This window comes from Cololabis saira, chromosome 6 (assembly GCF_033807715.1).
Source record: "Cololabis saira isolate AMF1-May2022 chromosome 6, fColSai1.1, whole genome shotgun sequence".
Classification (NCBI taxonomy): domain Eukaryota; kingdom Metazoa; phylum Chordata; class Actinopteri; order Beloniformes; family Belonidae; genus Cololabis; species Cololabis saira.
The window spans coordinates 15,701,251-15,723,416 of NC_084592.1; the positions used below are offsets into that span (position 1 = coordinate 15,701,251).

General features: G+C 42.4%; 2 protein-coding genes across 2 annotated transcripts in view; both read right to left on the reverse strand.

Moving 5' to 3' along the window:
• Positions 1 to 21,919, reverse strand: part of gpr156 (G protein-coupled receptor 156) — a 30,473-nt gene extending 8,554 nt beyond the window's left edge. The window contains exons 1-4 of the mRNA XM_061724434.1: positions 21,771 to 21,919; positions 3,705 to 3,832; positions 2,811 to 2,946; positions 2,614 to 2,724 (exon numbers count right to left, since the gene is read on the reverse strand). Coding sequence (XP_061580418.1) covers positions 2,614 to 2,724; positions 2,811 to 2,946; positions 3,705 to 3,832; positions 21,771 to 21,887 — 492 coding nt within the window. The 5' untranslated portion in view covers positions 21,888 to 21,919. The remainder of the gene's footprint in view (positions 1 to 2,613; positions 2,725 to 2,810; positions 2,947 to 3,704; positions 3,833 to 21,770) is intronic.
• Positions 4,400 to 6,154, reverse strand: LOC133446409 (nuclear factor 7, brain-like). Its single transcript, XM_061724433.1, has one exon. The coding sequence runs from the start codon at positions 6,144 to 6,146 to the stop codon at positions 4,467 to 4,469; it is 1,680 nt and encodes a 559-aa protein (XP_061580417.1). The 5' UTR covers positions 6,147 to 6,154; the 3' UTR covers positions 4,400 to 4,466.
• Positions 21,920 to 22,166: the final 247 nt, after the last annotated feature.

Here is a 22,166-nt window from a genome sequence, read left to right on the forward strand (position 1 = left end):
GTAGCTCTGGCATAACAATTTCCTGCAGCATCAATAAAGTTCTTATCTTATCTTAAGATGGGTAGCAGAAACGGTAAGTCATACCAACACCAAACCTCGTCCGTGAAATGATTTGTGAAAGTGAAATGGCCCACGTTGGCCTACAGGTGGCCCTATAATACCCTGGTTTATGTTTTCAGCCAAATCTCAGGAACTGTATTTTTCCTCTTATATATCCACTCCATCATTTCCACGTATAAAACTGATGGTTGACGTGAATCTCACGAAACCCGGCGAACATTATCCACAAACTAAGAAAGGAAAGTTAAAGCTAGTTTTCAGGGAGAGATGTGTCATTGAATGCAAAAGTTATGCACTAACCAAATTTGGTTGATTGGAAACCATGAAACCTGGTTTCCTCGGAAACGGTCATAAAAAGTTCTTGTCACTTTTTAAAAACAAAAAGGGGAAGTAAAACAAACTGCAGTTCATGTGAATTTCACAAAATTTGGACGCAATTTATCTTTACTACAAACTACTTTTTATGAATTTTCATTTTTCAAGTAAATTAGAAGTCACATACCAATTAAATGAGTGGGGATGGCTCAACAAAACTTGAACTGTGAGATTCTGCAGAACTGCATGAACCACGAACTGCTAAATTATTCAGCATTGCATCATCCTACATTAACTACATCACTGCATTTCCCTAAAGCTGAAGGAAAAGGGTTTGATCCATCTGTGACGGACTACCGACACTGAAATCACCTTGGCTGTTTGGCGTCTGAGCTAAAGTTGCATCACCGCTCTTATCTTAAAGATAATGTGGCTCATTGTGCCGTCGTTCATACTAACAGACCCACTTTACCCTGCTTGGAAGCTTCGGACTGACTAAACATTTACCGATGGTTGACAACCCTGCGCCAGGACTGAAGTCTGCAGGCTGTTAGATGGAGGTCCAGCGGGCCTTGTTTTATCTCCAAAAATACATTTTTGAAATGTTTCAGCAGCAACAGTCAGTTCGGTTTCATGCACATCTAAATCAAGCTATTGGCAACAATCTAGTTGAGGATTAAACTGGAGATTCCCAGAAATCCAAGTAAACATGTGAGAAGACAATCAATTATTGAGTGAGGTGCGTTCTATTCTGCGATGCTAGGTGGTGCCACACGGACTTTTGTGTTGGCGTTCTTCTGGTTCCTTCTTTGTTGTTTGTCTTCTTCTTCTCCTACTGTGTTGATATTCTGGCTTTCGTGGTGTCGTCACTTCCAGAAGGGGCAGTCAGAAGCTCGGCTAAGGCCGGGTCCGGAATAACTCGGATTCGGAGCGTTATCTGGCACTAATAGCTAAGGTGTATACATGGCTGTTCAAAATTCGATATCGTTGGATTAAGGCAACAATTTGAATTTTTGTTAGTGAATGTAAACATACTGACTGAAAATGAGGATGGCAGGAGTGATGTGATTAGAACTAGTGCCAAGTTACGATAGTTAACATTGAAGCTTAGCGAGAGTTAAGCCAAGATAAAATAGCTCGGTTGCGGTGGCGGAGGTTAAGTGGGCGTGTTCCAACCACCAGCCTTAGATGTTCCCGCCAACAACGGATTCGTATTGAGGCTCAAATCATCGCTTAAAAAAAGAAACATGAAACGAGTGACATCACAGAGGGTTGTCCGGTTCTTTTTATACAGTCTACGGTGGGGATGGACCAGACCTCATTATAATACCACTTGTAACTTTTCCCTATTGAGTGGACACCTGAACCTTCTTGTGATATGCTGCCCCCATGTGGCCAGGACTGGTACTACATATATTGACTTTAATGATCTTATTGACTGGATGACAAAGATACACCGATGCACTAAAAAGAACAGTAATGTACAGGGCAGTTACTTACTGGAATATACTTCCAGAAAATCTTATTTCAACTAGTGGCAGTGTTGGCTTCAAGAGGAGACTAAGAAAGGAAGTTCAAAAGAAACTGGTTGTTTTAGATTGTCTAATGGTTTTAGCTTATTTATTTAATTGAGTTAGGTGTTATATAAATAAACATATTTTCTTGTTCTGCATTTAATCTCAATTCTTAGTATTTTATTTTGCTGAAGTTTTGTGACGTTTCCGGTTATTTTCACTATTTTTAAATGTTCTTCTATTGAAATACGTTTTTTTTTTGTTTTTGTATTTGCCTCATTTAGTATGCACTTATTTATCTTTAGTTGTACTTGGATGTATCTTTAATCTATCTCTTTTTGGTTGTTATTTGTTTTTTTTTGGTGTTTTTTTCATTTTCGTTTTTTTTCATTTAGGAAAATTCATTTTCTTTTTTTCATTGTTTTCTGCTTTCTATCTTTAGTTTTTATTTGTTTTTGTTTTTTGTCTTGTTTTTCTTTTTAGTTGTTGTTCTTTGTACTTGTTATCTACTTTGTTTTTTTCTGTTTAACTAACATTTTATATTGTACTGTAAAAGTTTTATAGAAATGTATATTTGTACTGTTGGACCCCAGGAAGAAGTGGCTGCTGAGGCAGCAACTAATGGGGATCTGAAATAAATAAATAAACACCGTATAAAGTTCCTGTTTCTGGATCCTGAGAGCAAACACACACAAAACTATATCAGAGGAGGTTATAGACGTACCACTCTCTTGTCAGGCACTCGCTGGGTGAAGACTCTGTACAGCCTCCAAGTCTTCCCCAGAATTGGGCCAAACACCAGCGTACTGCCGACGCAAAGCGTCCAGATCCGCGCCTGCAGAGGAGAGCACCACATCGTACACTTGGATGACTCCAACAACCATAACGGAGCAACACAAGGGGGGGGGGCAGCTTGCTTACCTGCAACACAGCCATGGACGTGTCAGCCAGGGAAGAAGTTTGTGCGTCAACTGCAAACAGGACGCCGCTGACGTAGGTGAGGACACTTCCGAGGAGGGTCAGGACGTTCAGGTTGGGGCTGGACATCTTCACTATCCTGATAACGGGACACAACCAATTAAAAGCAGTATGTTCATCTACTATGCGCCACAAAACTGTTTCACTCCACACTAGGGTTGTCCCGATCAGGATTTTTTAGCTCCCGATCTGATCCCGATCACTTGAGTTCAGTATCTGCCCATTCCGATTTTTCCCGATCTGATCACTTTTTTTGGCTCCCGATACATTTCCGATACTTTTTCCCGATCAGATACATTTTGGCAATGAATTAAAAAAAATTTTTAAAAAAGAGGACTAAAACTAAGTTTCTTTTATTGTCCATTGGAGAACAACATGGACATATATTTCAACAAAGCTTATCAGCTCTGGTGCCACAAAATGTAAAAACAGGAAATTGTAAACTAAAGCAAAAAGTGCAGAATAGTGCAATAACACAAATAAATAAATGTAACTTCAAAAGAGGTAGTTGAGTGACATCCAGTCAAACTCACAAACACAAGAAAATTAAAATACTTTTTGGCTTAACCTTAGTGCAACATTCTGAATGAAATGAATAGCAGCAGCTTAATGCAACATGAACATATATAAAATTTCACAATTCAAACATGTAAACCTTGTTAGTTTCGCTTAATTCACCAGAAGTGACGTTAAATGCAACGATTTATAAAACGATGTAATATATATTAAAAACATTAATAACCAGGTATGTCCCGATACCTTTTTGGCCGATACCGATGTTTTGAAAATGCCGTGATCGGGCCCGATCGATCGGGCCAACACTACTCCACACCCTACCTGTTGTTTTTGAAGCGCATGGTGAAGAAGAGGAAGCAGAAGGCCGACAGGATGCCGCAGGAGAGCAGCGTCCACACCACCGCGCTCAGCACCGGGGAGATGGACCGCCTGGGCTGCTGCACCGACACCTGCACACACGCAAACATGCAAACCCTTCTGTTAGAGCCACGTTTGTATTGTGTTCTGCTCCCCATTTAGTAACTTGTGTGGGTATGTGAATTGTTGTAGTGCCATTTTTGCACAGTAGGTGGTATATGGAGTTTGGGGGAATAGGTTTCATAAAGGTGAGGCTGGGCAGGTGTGCTGGTTGCCAGTGAGCACACAGTTTTTTGACCGTCTTAATTTTATTTTGGCGTTGCATTGTTGCAGTTTTGGTCTTACAGCTTTTACTGGTTTTCATGCAAGTTATAGCTTTATAAGTGCATGTAGTTGGCTGTATAGAAAGGAGCTCATGTGTACAAATAAATACTCTTTTTGAGCATCACAGAGGATGTTTATGGACAATCATTCATTCAGCTGACATGCTGCCCAAGGAGGTCAGAAGGTCTTTTGTTACCGGTAAATCAGCGCCTCAGTGACTTGCAGGTTTTTTCTTGTTTGTTTGGGTCAAATCAAGTCACAACACCTTCAAAAGGTCACACTCAGGCGCAGCTCACTCCTGCTTATGCATGAAGCAATTAAATGAAGCAGATTCGTCCCAGAAGACAAAGGTTTATTGGACCAAACAAACATCACAGAACAGATTTATCTACAAAATTTAAATCACAAGTTTGTTGAAGCATCAGAAGGAGGTCGGATCTCCAGATGTGAGATGATAAGGGGGGCAGAGTTGACCCCGCCGTGGTTCCTCCGGGGGTTGAAGTAGGGGACAAGTCTCCCCCCGAAGGAGTATCCGGTGAAGGTGTAAATATGTGAACGAGAGTCTGCGTTGTAAAAGGAAACCTGCCCCCAACCCACGTCCACGTACACGCCGACGGCGCGGGGCGCGTCCACCAGAGGCAAACACACGGGAGGGCTGCTGAGGGCCCAGTACGCCCCACCCGCCCTCATCCCCAGGGTCCAGTACCCTCTTTCAGGGCTCAGGTGGTTCCCTCCTTTCCTGCTGACGGATTCCAGTCCCACTCCCACGTCCCACTCCGTCTTGCCCCCCACCTGGACCTCGTAGTAGAACCGGCCCGAGGAGAAGCCCTCCCTCCCCAGAACGCTGACGCACGGGTAGAACCTCCCCGGGGTGTCGGGGACGGGCGCGGCCACGTCGCCGTGGTGGACCTGCTTCAGGTCTTCGGACAGAACCAGTTTCGGATGAGCCGAGTCGGCGTCCAGGGTCACGTCCACGGCGAGGACACGGGCGCGCTGGAACTCGACGGTGCAGAGCCGCTTCACCTCGGCCGCAGCCGTCTCCTCCAGCTGGCCCGCGGCCCTCCGGAGGGCCCTCCTCACCGTGCCCACGTGCTCGGCGGGTTCCACGCAGGAGTCCGACCGGTCCGGGACTGATGGCACCGTGGAGGCGGCTGGGAAACTCCGGAGGAGGTGGAGGTCGTCATCGCTGCACGCCAGGCACTCCAGCTCCACGCTCCTGCGCCTCAGCTGATCCATCTCCTTCTCCATCTCAGCTAAAACCGCCCCGGCTCTGCTTTGCACCTGCCTCTGCTTGGCCCGGATCACCTCGGCCACGTCCTCCTGGCCTCGCTGCACGATCCGCAGCAGTTTCCCGAAGACCTGTGCACTCTCCTCCAGCTCTCTCTCTGTGTTTCTCCTGCTGAGCTGAACCGCTTGGTTGATCTCGCGGATTTTGCCCAGCCGGTCCTGGATCATCTCCTGCAGCTGCGTCTGCACGCTCCCGACCTGCACCCTCCTGTCTCTGCCCTCGTCTTGGATGGGAACGACGCGATGCGCCCGGTGGTCGTCCTTTACGCACTGACGGCACACGCACAGCTGCTCGGTGACGCAGAACTGATCCAGGAGGCGCTCGTGCTTCTCACACACCCTCTCCCGCATGTTCATCATGGGGTTAATCAGTCTGTGATCCTTCAAGGTGCCCAGGACGTGATGGGGCTCCAGGTGAGTCTCGCAGAACGAGGCCAGACAGTCCAGGCACGATTTAAAAGCCTTCACCGTTCTTCCAATGCACACGTCGCAAGAAACCGCCGTGGTCGGGATCGTCGACTGGTCTGCAGCACCGATTCCCTCCCTCTTCTCCCCCAGCTGCTTGAACTGAGCAGCCACCTCTGATATGAAGGTGTTCACTTTGAGGTCGGGCTTCTTGTAAAACTTGTGCTTGCACACGGGACACTGCGGCAGGCCGGCGCCCTGCCAGCACCTCCGGATACAATCCCTGCAGAAGTTGTGACCGCACGGAGTGGACACGGGCTGGCTGAACACATCCAGGCAGATGGCGCACAGAAGCTGCTCCTTGGACAGCACGCCGGCCGCGGCGGCCATACCTGGGGACAGAGGAAAAACAGGGGCGCGTTCAGATCCTTGCAGGTTTTTTTTTTTTTTTTTTTACTTTTTATTTAGTATTTTCAGCTTATACAACAAACAAACAAAAAAATCAAACAGACAGAAACATGGGGGCTTCTATGTAGATGATGTTATGTCATGACAATGTCCAATCAGCTCAAGTGACCTGTTTAACTGATAGCGTCCTCTATTCCTCCAATAAAGGCATACCATTTCACCCATTTCCTGTGGAAGATCGCTCCTTTGGACCTCAAACAGAAAGTCATCTTCTCCATTGCATATATTTCTCTAACTCTGTCCATCCACTGATTAAGACCTGGGGTCTCAGGTTTATACCAGTTCTTGGTGATTGTCTTTTTACAGGCCATTAGCAATATTTCCTTGCAGGTTTTTTATTTCCATCTTTTCGCTATCAAACTAGGCTTGCAAATACTTGGGCCTGTTGATCCGTCCGTATCCACAAATAGCAAATGCATGCAGGGTGTTAAGTTTCATGAAAGGCTGTCTCATTTTAGCTGCACGGCTTTTCACATCAAACAAAGAGTAAATAAAAAGGGATCAAAATAATGTAAAATACATAAATATTGTTGTAAAAAGAAGAAGCACATAGCTCATAGTTTCTTGGGTGAATATGACATGGCACAGTTTGGGGCTCATACATGCATTAATCAACATCATAAAGCATAAAAGAGTGAAACAGAAGACTCACCTATACTTCTTGTGGCGTAGCAACAAGAGAGATGGAGAAAGTGACCCGGCTGTGTTTCTCAACACAGTCCTGGGTTTACATTTGGGAGAGGTGTCATCCCCCGCTCACCCTTCTTTTAGAAAGGCAGCAGGGACAGAGGCTACACTAAACATAGCTGCAGAGGCCCATCCCATTCACCTTCCCCGTTCTTCCAGGGGGGAAGAGTGCCGCATTTCTCCTGGACCAGCAGGTCTACGTTTACAGGCGGGAGCAAGAAGGAGCCATGACAGGAGTCAAATCAAGCATTACATCAGAAATAAAAACCTTTAAAACAAAAGGCATGAAAAATACACAGCTGCTAAAGAATAATTATTGAGTAATAAAACTACCATATTTTCCGCACTATAAGGTGCGCCGCATTATAAGGCGCACCTTCAATGAATGACGTATTTTAAAACTCTTTCCATATATAAGGCGCACCGCATTATAAGGCACTACAGTAGAGGCTGGGGTTACGTTATGCATCCATTACACCAAGGGTCTCAACCCGCGGCTCTTTCATCCTTATACTGCGGCTTCGAGTGGCTTGGGAAAATAAATTACAAAAAAAAACAACTAAGTATTTAATTGAAGTGTATTTTATTTGTGTTAGTTCTTTAATATTTTAGTTCTAAATTGGAAGATTATTGTGATCTTGACATATTAGAATAAATATATTTTATTGTTTTTCGTCGCTCAAAATAAACGTCATTCTCGCGAAAGCCGGTATACCCGCCAAAACGCCATCCATTCGTCACGACTTTCAACCCCAGCAAGGCCAAGTATGGAGAAATGTAAGAAAAGAAAAATATCTGAAGAAAATCGAACATTCAATGATGCCTGGGCAGATTCATTTGCATTTACCTCTGATGAGAGTGGCCTACCAGTATGCCTAATATGTGGAGAAAAACTGTCTAACAATAAACGGTCAAATGTCGCATGACATTTCAACAATACACACAGAGCCTTTGCTCAATATTGATCCATATATAAGGCGCACAGGATTATAAGGCGCATGGTCAGCTTTTGAGAAAACTGAAGGCTTTTAGGTGCGCCTTATAGTGCGGAAAATACGGTACAAAGACCAGCAATCAACCATTGAAATGTTGTGAGACTATTGAAAAAGCAAGAATAAATTGAGATTTTTGTTAAAATGCAGAAAGAGCGCTAAAGGCCATTAGGTTTACCTAAATAAAAAGTTAAGAAACACAAACAAAAGCAGTTTAAATTGATTTGTCTGAGCGTTTTCTTTGATAAAATACAAATTCAAAAGGCCAAGTTCACTCACATCAAATAATATAAAGATGTTAATTCAACAGTGTAACTGCTAAAAGCTTAAACTGTGTGAGTTTTTATATCATTTTTAACATCAATTTTGATCATTTTGACTTCAGCATAAAAATAAATAAATCCTCCTGATGAAGTTTAGGTTATGTAAGTGGCTCCCAAGAAGAAATTTCATCCTTTTTCTTTCTCATGGTGGATGGAGAACTGAATATTTCAAAGCTGCAGGTCTTGAAGTGGAAGTTCCTGGTATGAAGCAGTTGTTATGCACCAAAAATGTTCTGAGGAAGGACAACTGGTGGACCGGTGACCCCAGGACTGACCGTGGGGAGGGGGGTTGGCTGGCCATCACAGCTCAGCCAAAAAAAATAAAAAATAAATAAAAGTAGGCTACGGGTTAAGGTGAAGGGGGGAAGAAAGAGTCCGTTAGCGGGGAAGATTTCATCGTTATGGGTGGCATGCAAGGCAGTTTTCTCCACCGAAACCGTTCGCAGGTATTCATTTGGAGGCTACTTAAACAAGTCCCAGCGTGACCCGTTCTCCCTCCGGTCTCACCGACACCCGGCTCGCGGTGTCAGCTTTCAGTGCACGCCGTCCGCCAGCTGTCGGCCTGCAGGGTACTCCCACGCCGGTGGGGATGTGCTTCCGTGATGACTGTTCTCACGGGAGGATGTAGCATCATATCCCAAAATATTCATCTTTACCAGGCAGAGTACTGACTGATGGTCCAGTCGGCAACAAGTACCTCATGTCTCTGGTCCTGGGATGCTTTATGAAAAAAGCATGGTGCTGAATAAATAGATAAAGGTCAAGTTTCTACTTGGTTGTAGAAACACGTGACACTCGCCGGGTTCTTCTGATGGGCCTTGGTCACGCCATTAACGATCAACCAAGTTTCTTCCTGCTCATGACTCATGTTTGGCTTGAGACGGTTCAAGGTGAGAAGGACGGTGATGCTCTGGATGCAGCGTGGAGGTGCAGGAAATCAGGAAAATCAGACCCTACCTGACAGAACATACAGCAGAGCTGTTGGTTCAGGCTCTGGTCTTGTCACGTATTGACTACTGTAATTCCTTGTTGGTCGGCCTCCCTGCGATTTCAGTTAAACCTCTGCAGATGACCCAGAATGCAGCTGCACATCTGGGGCCGGATTCACAAAACATTCTTAAGAAAAAAAATCTTCTTAAGTGTCATTTTTTTCTTAAGTTCAGTCTTAAGAAGAAAAAAGAGAAGAAGTCATATTCTCCAAAAAAGTTGTAAGTATTTTCTCAACTTTCTTCTTAAGTTTCTTCTTAAGAAAAAACTTGGAAAAAAATGGTATTCTTGAAATAAAAGTTCTCAAATTTGTTCTTGACTTTCTTAACTTTAAAACAACCTTGACCTGTCTTAAAATTTCTTCTGAGAAAAGGTTAAGCCTCTAAATCACCTTTTTCAACACATTTTAGACAAGTTTAGACTAGTAGGTCATAGTTTGAGGATATACTTTGTAATTAATTACACAAAGAGCCTGTTAACTGTTTGTTAGCATGTTAGTTAGCGTGGTAGTTGATTATTATTAATTTTCCCCAATAGTATTTTTTTTCGCACATTAATCTCATCCACCATAACCTCAAGCTCCTGCCTTGAAAAGTTCCTGCATCTCTTTTTCTCCTTCTCCATGTTTAGTGAGTGACTGACGGTTAAGACCCAAACTACCTGTTTGTTGGCGCGTGCAATGCAATAACATATTTTAAGAAGTTCTTAAGTAGGAAAAATAAGAAATTCGTAAGAAATGACAGTTCTTAAGACAGTTCTTAAGAAAATATTGAGGCATTTCACTTAAGAACTTTTTTATGAACTTCTTAATTTTAGATCTTAAGACATTTCTTAAGATCGTTCTTAAAGAGCATATTACAGGTTGGAGACCCCTGTGAATCAATGTGTAGGAAAATAATGTAGGAACTGAATTTTCATTGAAATACGCATAAATATATACTACAGTGACCTCCAGAGTTGTTTTTGTGAGAGTATTTTACTTCCGCATCTGAAAAAGCTGAACTGGAAGTGACGTAGCGGGAGGGAGCGCGGTGAATTTCAACAATAGGAAAAATAATGGATCTTAATGTTAGTTGTGACACTGAAGAGGTTGTGAATGTGTATTCACACTAATATGACGGGCCACAGCCTTATAATTACGAACCCGTTAGGGCCCCCACGTTCTTTTGATTGACAGCTGAAACTCGCTTTTTAAAAGGCTGATTTATGGGTCCGCGTTACACCAACGCAGACCCTACGGCGTCGATTTTACGCGGAACCATAAATCAGCCTTTATTCACCGCAGCACCCGCCCGTGCGCTCCTGAAAGAAACTCCGAAAATAACTCCTAAAAGATGGGTGAGTACTTGTAATCTGTCTACGTTTGTACTTTCTAAACAGAAAACAAGCTTATTATTTGGTGGAATAAGTGGGGAAAAAACTGAACAATTAATAACGGCGTGTGATGGCACAATCAAACAGCAAACAGCGTGAATGAGGGGCGTGTGGTGTTAAATGCAGCAAACATGTCAGCATGTCAGATCATTACTGGGATGTGGGGAAAAAGCAGAGGACACGAGAAATGATCCGATGTCCTGACAGGTTGGAGTTTGTGCAACCAGCACAAACACAATAATTTACCATGACGATGATGATAAATAAATGCAATGTATAACTACCGAAAAACAGACCAACTCACTATACACGACCGCTCAGACTCAATACTACCTACGACTGCGCAGTAAGATGGGGCAGAGCTGTGGAGACGTCTCACTCCTGCTGCGCCATATGACGCGGTGTTCGAAAAAAAAAAAAAAAAAACGGTTTTAGGAGCTTTGCTAAAATCAGCCACTTTTTCCTCTGAATACGTGCCCATATGTCTTGTAAAACATATTCAATCCTACATTAACTTCTGTCGAGGAATTTATCAAACCAGTTCAGAAGTCCGCTTTGTGGTGAGAGATTTTATTCAGCCGGCGTTCAGCAGACCAACACAGACGCAGTGTCTCGGTCGGTGGGCTGACATCGAGTGATTTTGTAACAAGCTTTTTATACAAGAACAAACAACAGAATTAAACAAGTCAGTGAGACAGTCAGAGGTGTGGCCTTTCGTCAGGAAATCCATATATGGTCTTGTTTCTGCGGTGGCTGGAAGTCCGATACACTCCCTGGTGCCTGTCCCAGCAGGGATGCAAGACGCAGGGACTGGAATGACAATGTCCAGGGACACTGAATGAGACAATGCGCTGCCGGCAAGGCGTCGCACCGGCAGGGGTCCTTAGCAACTGGAATTGCATGTCAATGTGCTGAGGGGCACATGAGTTCAGGAGCCATCCGCAGGGCGGCGTCGTGTCCCCGCAGGGGTCTGGAATGCCTCATCACTTCTCACATAGTCATTTTCACATAAGGTCAGCTATAATTTTTGAAAAAACCCTAACCTGCAATATGCTCTTTAAGAACATATTGGTGAATCTGGCCCCAGGTTCTTCAACCAACCCAAGAGAGCTCATGTCACTCTGCTGCTAATCACCCTGCACTGGTTTACAGTTGCAGCATCAAGTTCAAAGCTCTGCTTCTAACTTCACTCCTCCATCCAGAGATACACTCCCTCTACCTTCACTCCTTCATAACCTTCACTCCTTCATCCAGAGCTACACTCCCTCTACCTTCACTCTTCCATCCAGAGCTACACTCCCTCTACCTTCACTCCTTCATCCAGAGCTACTCTCCCTCTACCTTCACTCCTTCATCCAGAGCTACTCTCCCTCTACCTTCACTCCTCCATCCAGAGCTACACTCCCTCTACCTTCACTCCTTCATCCAGAGCTACACTCCCTCTACCTTCACTCCTTCATCCAGAGCTACACTCACTCTACCTTCACTCCTTCATCCAGAGCTACACTCCCTCTACCTTCACTCCTTCATCCAGAGCTACTCTCCCTCTACCTTCACTCCTTCATCCAGAGCTACTCTCCCTCTCCACAGCTCCGCTCAGCCAGTGAAAGACGCCTGGTGCTTCCAACACAACGTGGCGTGAAATCAGTAGCCAGACTCTTCTCCTCCCTTATTACCCGATGGTGGAACGACCTACCAAATTCTGTCCGATCTGCAGGGTCTGTATCTACTTTTACTGTAAGAGCAAGCTAAAGACTCTTTAAGGAGCACTTCTGCATCTAGTAAACTTCTCTACTCATCAGAATCAGTTAGAAGATCCAGCTATTTGCAGGACTCAGCACTGAGTTAGCTGCACTTATGACAAAAGATTGTGTCTTTTTAGACGTAGCTTTCTTGTATAAAGCGACTGTTGGGTTGGGCGTAGAAAAAAATAAAATATTTTTTTTTTTTTTAGCACTGGCATGGCAGCAGCTGTGTCGAACTGGACTCCCAATAGTCTGACCAGCACTGATCCAGCTGGACCCTCCTATGCGATTTTGTGCTTGTGTTGTTCTCTCAGATGGAAGTCGCTTTGGATAAAAGCGTCTGCTAAATGACAGTAGTAGGTGTGAGGGGAGGCTGGGAGGGAGGCACCGGCCCGGATTCATCAGCTGGAGGCCCCTCCAGATAGTTCAACACAAGATCTGGGTTTGATCGTCGCTAGTGCCCAAAATCATGCGACAAAGATCATAATAAGACCTCCAGCTGTTGCTTGCTTGTCACTCAGCTGGTGACGAGGAGGTGACAAATGTGTTGTATAAAACTACATGTGACATGGAGCATCCTTGTATACCGCATGTGCATAAAATGTGTGTTCAGGCGATCATGGTGCGTGAGCAGTACTCGAGTTGTAAAAAAAAATCAGGGGGATGGTGGATTTTATCATATGGGGACAGATAATTTGTGCTGATTACAAATAATATAATATATTACAAATAATAGCACTGACCAAAACACCTGCAGAAATACTGCAGGAATGACATAGCAGCAGTTAAATGCAGCCTTCTGTAAGCTTTAAATATCCACTGAGCTTACATCAAATACATCAAAACACAACAATTAAAAACAGTTTTCTGAACTTATCAATATGACTCTGTCCTTTACGGAGCCCCTAAAGGGACATGGATTTTTTTTTTTTTTTTAATGACTTTTACGTGCGCACGCAAAGTTGTTTAAGTGAGCACGCAAAACGTTTATGCGCTCACTTAAAAGTTTCACGTGCTCTCGTAAAACTTATAAGCGAGCGCCTAAAAAATGTTCTACGTGAGCGCGTAAAGGTAATACGTGCGCGCGTGAAACTATTACGCGCTCACTTAGAAGTTTTACGTGAGCGCGTAAAAACAAACAAACACATGGGAGTATTGCTGGAACAGGAGACCCTCCAGTTGCGCCCTGCTCTGTTCATGAATGGAAATGGTATTACAGGATTTAGCTGAGCTCTATTTTAACCTGGGACTTCATTACAAGGACATTACCACTTTGCTTGCAAGTCGCCACCATTATATCGTCTCCGAACGACATTTAAAACGCCTGCTGAAGGCATATGGACTGTTTCGGCGGAGAAACTACGCCAGTTATGATCGGATAATTACTTTCATTCATGAACAATTACAAACATCTGGCCAACTACATGGTTATAGGTGGATGTACACAAAATGTCAGGAGAATGGATTACGTGTCCGGAAAGAAGACGTGCGTTTAATTCTAAAAGAATTAGACCCACGAGGTGTTCAACTCAGAGCATCCAGGCGTCTGCGCCGCCGAGCCTATTTTGCAAAAGGGCCTAATTTCATTTGGCACTTTGACTCTTATGACAAACTCAAGCCATTTGGGATCTGTATCAACGGCTGCATTGATGGATTTTCCAGGAAAATCATCTGGCTGAATGCATTTACTACAAGCAGTGACCCAAAAATCGTTGGAGGCTACTACATGGAGAAAGTGGAGAAACTAGGTGGATGTCCAAGAATTGCAAGAGGTGACCTGGGCACAGAGAACGTTAAAGTCAGAGATTTTCAGCGTTTTCTCCGTCGCAATATACATGACGGCTCATCTATTGACAGCTACATTGAAGGAGCAAGCACGGCCAACCAGAGGATAGAAAGTTGGTGGGGATTCCTCCGGAAGGAAGCAATGGACTTCTACATCACTCTGTTTGCTGATCTAAAGGACCGTGGTTTATTCGATGGTGAATATTTAGACAAAAGTCTAATTCAGTTCTGCTTCATGGGCATCATCCAGGTAGGCTATTAAATGATCATATGTTTGTGTTATTTTTTACCTTAAAGTGTATATTGCATCACAAATCGCACGGTGTTCAGGCTGCATTTTTCAGACACTGCATGGCAGTTTTTATAGCATATAAAACATTTAATTAACCCACAAGGGCAGTGTACATGCCATGATACCATAATTAAAACACTGAACCAATACACTTACAGTATTTATACTGTGTTTATAAACGAATTTATTTATATAGTAGTTATCACACTCGCTATCAAGCCACACATTTAATCTTAACTCAGTCTTTATTTGCTAACAGGATAATAACTTAACCGTGATGTGTTTACGTCTGTCCCCACCCAGTGACGTCATCGACAGGCGACTACTGTAGCCTAAACAGTACAGTCGTCATGACAACGATATGCAACAGAATAAGTTGTTTATAACAGCCTGTGTGGCATTACAGGTCATCACAACGATTTTATGTTGTTACCAGTTTGGAACACTGAGACATATAACTATCACTCAATCCTGAAATATGAATTTAAATATAGACTATATAGCCATCACTCAATCATTTCTCTCCACAATAACTTGTCTATAAACCTGTGTGTGTGTGTGTGTGTGTGTGTGTGTGTGTGTGTGTGTGTGTGTGTGTGTGTGTGTGTGTGTGTGTGTGTGTGTGTGTGTGTGTAATAAATTGAGTGAAAAAAAGAATTTCCCTAAGGGTGACTAATGAAGTAATTCTTCTGCTCCCACCATAGTTAACATTGTTGTCCTTTTTGCTTATATCATAATTTAACATGTTTCAGTTTTGCCCTCTGATAACTTATCTAAGACTGACATGACAATATCAGTTAATGTGGTTTCTTACTTTCTAATATCAAATTCCAATGGCTTTATTGGCGTGACTATAACGAGATATCAGAGGTGGCAAATCCGGCTTCAGAAAGTAAAAGTCCTGCCATATATTTGTTCTGTCCATTCACTAAAACCAGGTGAGTTCACTAATTAGCTCATCTACCTGGCTGAAGAGCTGTGCTGATTAGAATCAGCTGGTTGAGTGAATGGACAGAACAAATACATGGTAGGACTTTTACTTTCTGAAGCCGGATTTGCCACCTCTGCGAGATATAGACCTGCAAAAGCACTGTTTTTCAATGCAATAATAATGATGACATACAATATACTGATCTATACATTAAATACACTGTTTTTCCAGGACGAACTGGATGAGACCATCCGTGTGTGGGATTCACATGTCATCAGACCATCAAGGAATGACAGGGTACCCAGCGGTCGGCCAAGAGTCATGTACATGTTCCCAGAACTCTACACAACTGAAGACTGCATTTCTCAGGTGGACAGAGCTGATGTGCAGCTGTGTCGGAGTAACTGCATATTTCGACCATCAATGCCATGTGACACAGACATCTACAACCTCTGCAACATTCTGATGGTGGAATCACACTTGCATCTTCCGGCTGATGCCTATGAAGCATTGGATTTGTATCTGGAGTTGAGGAATAAGATCAGATCATCTCTTTAAAAATAAGATGACATAAGATACATCTCCCTTGGTATTTTCAAAGACAAAAGGAGAGACTGTTGTCACATTTATGCTTGTTTTACTTTCTTTGTGAGGGAAGGTGGTATTGGAACATTAAAAACTTACTTTACTTGACTATAAAGATGGAAAAAAGTTTGTTAGTCTGACTGCCATTCAGAGAATTTCACTGTATTGGATGCACATCACCTGGCTGACATAGGGGATGACATAATTGCCCATCTTTGGACCGAAGAGCCAGGTCTCCATCAAGGAAGGGATCCTGTGCTTGACAAAGCCTACTTGCTATTTGTGGTTGTAAATAGAACTTTTCATTTAGTCCTAATCTTAGCACGAGACAGAGGGAGAGAAGGAAAGTGAAGCCAAACAGCTTTAGTCTCTCTTCCTGCTGTTTCTGAGTGAATATTAAGAATGTTCAGATTAATAAATGTAAATAAACAATTCTTTATTCAAACTGATATTTGCAGCAAACATTCATTTTTTCACTGAACATTGAGATGTACTTCTTTCTGAATAAGCACTGCATAAAACATGAACATTTGAAAATGTTATACGCCTTGAAAAAAGAATGATCATACAGAGCAGAACTGAATTTATTTTACTATTTTTTTTGGACTTCAACGTGTTAAACTCTCTATACTTATATTATATAATCTGTTATATTTAAAACTTAAATAATACAGCAAACCCATCTGTTATAAACATACAAATGTTCAGAACTTCAAATATTACAGAAAACTCATCTGTTATAAACATACAAATGTTTAGAAAGTCAAATATTACAGAAAACTCAACTGTTCTAAACTTACAAATGTTTAGAACTTCAAAACTTCATGGTGGCAGGGAGGAAAGAAGTCAACAGCCAACAGAAAGAAAACATGCCATGTAGTCTGCTTGCATTTTGCATTTGACAAAGGAAAATAACTGAAAAATATGTATTTTCAATGTTATTAAATGCTTTTCTTGGTTATTTAAATTCAGAATAACCTAGAAAAGCCTATAACAACATGGAAAAGTCTTTAATTCTCCAAAACATTGGTATTAAGGGTTAAAAAAAAAAATTTGCAGACCTGAGTTTTGTAATTTCAACGCGATAAAATCATCTGGATGACTGCATTTTATGTGGATTACAGAATATGCATGGCAAAGCAATCACCAGACAGCAAGTTGTCCATTTCTGTGCGAAACTCTGTGTATGAGTTGTAAGTGCATGGTAACTCAAGAACTGCTCCACATGTGTGAGCCACAGGCCTGCGACTTAAACCGCACAACTTATTGAAAGTTACTTCGATTCTCTCTTTGCACAGTACAGTGGACCCTGTGCAGAAGCGTAGGAACGTCTCCAGTTTTGTTTGGTCAGTGCTTCTTACGTACCGTCGCAGGTGGTTAAGGGCTGCCTGTTCCTGTGCATTCAGACTTTCACTTGATGGCTTAATCATCTGGGCCACTTTCTTGTTAGTTGCCCTCTTAGATTCATAAAGTTCCACTATGGTATGTTTTGTTAGGGGTGTCGGCAGAGCATTTCGAATAGTGGAGTGGAAACAGTCAATTATGAACTTTGGCTCTTGAAGAAGAGCTTTATGTGCCATTGTTAAAATGGCAGCCTGCATGTTGTCTTTAGGGGGCAGGCAGTGTGAGCCCATTCTTGAGAAGAGGTCAAGTAAGTCCTCCTCAACAGTTTCATCCATGTTGCCTTGTATCGCTTTTTGAACTGATGTACGCTCACTTGCTGAAAGAAATTTTGCAAATGACATCATCAAGAATTCCTCATCCACTGAAGTGACTCCTTGACAACAAGCAAGAATGAAAGCTGGTGACAGTCGGTTTGGTATGATATTGTGGTCTAAGTATCCTTTCAACCAAACTCTTCCAACAGCTTGCCATTCCTTCTCAGAAAAGTCTGGTCGCAGTCTGGGAACTCGTTCATCTTCCCCGTCACACTGTTCTAAGAAACGTTCCCAGAAAGCAGAATACACTTCTCTCGATACACCATCACCATCTAAAGCTTTCTCATTTTGTAGCTCCATGTTTAGATGGACATTCATTATTTCTGGATCCATGAAGACATTGAGGATATCATTAACAATGTTTATACGTCTTAATTTTACATAGCGGACTTCTTTTTCAGCTCGGTCTGACGACGCAGGAAGACTGGTTGGCCATACATCTTCCTCATTCAGTGTTGAATGCTGCAAGAATTAAAAAAAAAGAAGAAAATTAGGAAATTGATGTGATTATTGATCAATATGGATGGGAATTGATAAGATTTTACTTATACCAATTCCATTATCCATTCTATTTATCGGTCTAATTCGGTTTGGATAAAAGGAGGCCTACACAAGTTTTGCATCAAGGCAACTGTTTTATTATCTGTGAGGCTGAACACAGTGTAGAAACAGTAAAGTGATGCATGTGACTTAATTGGGGTTCCATTGTTTATTTTGGAACTGGTTCTCAATCCACTAACCCTGCCTGTGTGGATCTAGTATTATTATAACATGATAATCATGATAGCCGACAGAAAATAAATCAACAATTGACAATTTTCTGTTTAATATCACAGTAAAATGAATATATTTTGGTTTTGGACTGTTGCCTGAATTAACCAAGGCATCTAAAGACATCAATTTAGGCTGTAGGAACTAATAAATCATGAAATAAATCAATAATGACATTTATATGTGTAGCGGCTAAGCCTAAAACTTAAAGCCACTGAGGGGCTGCATAAACAGGCTAAATTTCATCGACTCGCTTGCTGCTGTACTACTGAAACTTTGTGTCTAGTGAAACAAAGGACTTACAGCTTCACTTCTTAATTAATGCTCTTTTATTGATCACCGTTTCTGGATCTTCAATATCGTGCAAGGATCCATTACCAGTGCAGTGTAAAATTGAGGACACCTACTGGCCCAATTTGGTACCTTACACACACACACCCACATAGAAATGGCTCCTACAATATGTTTTGAAGCATAGTAAAATGTTTTAGTTCTACAATTTACCTGCATAATGTTGAGGTCTTCGGGATTCCAGGGAAGAGTGGAGTCTTGATCTTCACCCTCAAGGCCAGTAACAGGTCCAAATTGTATTTCGAAGTCTTCAAGAGACGCATTTATGGCGAGGGCAAGAGGAGCATCGTGGTCAGGATCTGACAACTGGTCCCCAACATCCTCAGACACTGGTGAATCCAGCATTATCACCTCTGTGTTACTCATCTCAAGAGGAGCTGTTCTTGAATGGCAGCCTGGTTCTCCTGTCTGTCAATAATTAAATGGGACAAAAACACACAAAAACAAACAAAAAATAGGTGAGAACAATAAAATAGGACAATCAAACAATAAAAGCCATAGAATGGTCGTGTGTGAGCGTGTGAGTGAGTGTCAATGACCAAGTGATTGAAAAGCAGAAAAGCAACATATTCTTATATGTCGTTATACTATTTGTGTCTTATTTATGATGTAATCATGTTTTTATGCCTATGGCATTTATGCATAAATTAATTCTCATATTCTCAGTATACTACGTGGGGGATAGGGAAGCATTTACGAGTGGTAAATCTGCTCCTGTATTGTAAGCATACACTTGATCTACACATTGCAGCCATGAATGCAAAATGCAGGCTTATAAAATGAATCAGGTGTGTTTAGCAATCCAATATTGCTCCTACATTTACAAATTAATCACATTCCAAAATGATGTGTCAAAAATTACAGAATGTGAGAAATGAATTCCATAACAATATGATTTGATAACACTAATGTTTGAGAAATTACCTTCTCTGGCCTGTCCTCCGTGGCTTCGAAGTCCGAAGATCTTTCAGAAAGAGTTATGACATCTCCATTGGAAACATCCTTTTCCTGGGAGGAAACATATATGCGTAGCATTCGTAGTTTAGTGTCCTCGTACAGCTGACTAACTGTGATTTGAGTGGGTAATGTGTTGTGACTAAAATCACGAATATCAAACTCTAGGTCATCCACTGCTCCTTTAGCAGACTGTCCATTCGGAAAAAACAGGCCTTTCCCAATCTCCAGCAGCTCTCCCATAGTAAGTGTTTTCTGGACAACCAGAGACCGCGTTCCACCTCCATGTCTTGTTCGGACTTGACGATAATCGCCTTTATCAAAGTGCAGCCATCCCATTTCAACCCGCCGGTTCATCTTTTCTCCGTGTGTATTGCCAGGCTTGAAACCCCTGCTGGCACCTCTGTTACTGGCCGCAGTTTTTCCCTGTAGTCTGTCCCTAATACTCTGCATGAGAGTTGACCTGTCAGTCTTTGGGTCCCCCGAGTTTTCATTTGCCACATCTCTTTGCCGGCAAAATGCTCTCACTGCAAGCCGGTCCCCATATCTCTCGATATACTGTCCTAACTGCTCATCAGTCATAACATCTATGACGCTGATGTCGATCTGAAAAAAGAAAGGAAAATATAAACAATTTGTAAAAAATAGAATTTGAACATTTGAGAAAGCTAGTAAAATGAGGGGAAGATTTGGAAACGCTAGCTCAGTCTTTCTCAACCTTTTTTCAGTCATGACCGCTGGACGTCGGTGTGAACCAGCCGTTCAAAGTGAAGCCTGATTTATGGTTCCGCGTTAAAACGACGCCGTATCCTCCGGCGTAGCCTACGCCGGATGTACGCGGCGACGCACACCTTACGTGCGCGTCGCCGCGTACCCTCCGGCGTAGGTTCTGCGTTGGTGTAACGCGGAACCATGAATCCGAGGCGCCGCACAGCACGGAAAGTGACTGACAGCGAGGAAATTCAGACTGGCAGAGAATGGTCGCGAAAATACAGTATTTATATATGAAATGTCAGAATAGGTAATTTTTTGACGACACCCCTGAACCAGTCAGACGACACCCCGGTTGAGAAAGGCTGCGCTAGCTTATGTGCCTACAATCAATATGCGTTTTACTTCATCATGCAATGTATGTGATGCCGCCAGGGTCATTTACCTTATCATCTTTTAGTCGGTTGATGATCCCGTCGGGTATATTTCGTGACTTAAGGAAAGTGAATAAATCCATCACTGCTGCCATGTCTGCCACCTTGACGCAACAGGTGTGGAAGCTGAAGTGGAAGTTTCAGGCGCGTAAAACTTTACGCGCTCACGTAAAACTTCTAAGTGAGCGCGTAATAGTTTCACGCGCTCACGTAGAACATTTTTTAGGCGCTCGCTTATAAGTTTTACGAGAGCACGTGAAACTTTTAAGTGAGCGCATAAACGTTTTGCGTGCTCACTTAAACAACTTTGCGTGCGCACGTAAAAGTCATTAAAAAAAAAAAAAAAAATCCATGTCCCTTTAGGGGCTCCGTAGTCCTTCACAGGATAAGTAAAATATATCACTGCAAAAACTCAAAATCTTAAAAATCTAAATCTTATTTCTAGTTAAAATGTTTCATTTTAGTAAAAACAATCTCATTGTACTTAAAACAAGACTCATCACTGGAAAAAACAACAATTTTCACCTGTTTCAAGTAGATTTTCACTTAAAATAAGTAGAAAAATCTGCCAGTGGAACAAGATTTTTTTTGCTTGTAATGAGAAGATAAATCTTGTCCCACTGGCAGATTTTTCTACTTATTTCAAGTGAAAATTGAAAGTTGAAACAGGTGAAAATTGTCAAATAAGTTATTTTTCTGGTGTTATTTTTCTAGTGATGACTCTAAATGTTGAATTAGCAGTAAAACCACATTCATTGATGAAATTACATAAGGGATGAAAAGGGGGGAAGGCAGTTTTACAGGGGGATGATTTTGACCGTTTTTATTTCAGGGGGGATGCCATCCCCTCTCATCCCCCCTCAACTCCAGTACTGTGCGTGAGTGTGCATGTGACAGAGCGGTTACCCGGCTGAGGCTGCAGAGTCTCTGTAGCACGTCCAGGCCGTCCTCCCTGCCGACTCCAGCCTCAATCAGGCAACGAGCAGAATCACACTGGCTGCTGCAGTTCAGCTCAGGCTCCATGACCCGACCCAGTCCGTCTACCACCACGTACAAGTCCTGCGGGGAAATAAAAGTTCATGAACAGTCTGATCATGTTTTACAGATACATCTGTGCTGCTTTTGTTATATTAATGTTCAGGCCTTTAGGGAGAAAAGAAATCTCTCTTTTTGGTCATGATGGATTTATTGCATCTTTCTCACCAGGCTTTTACTGTTATTGCAAAATCCTTTGGAAAATAAAAAAAAGTACATTTCTAACCCTAACCCTAACCCAAAACTACCATTAATACATTTCATAAA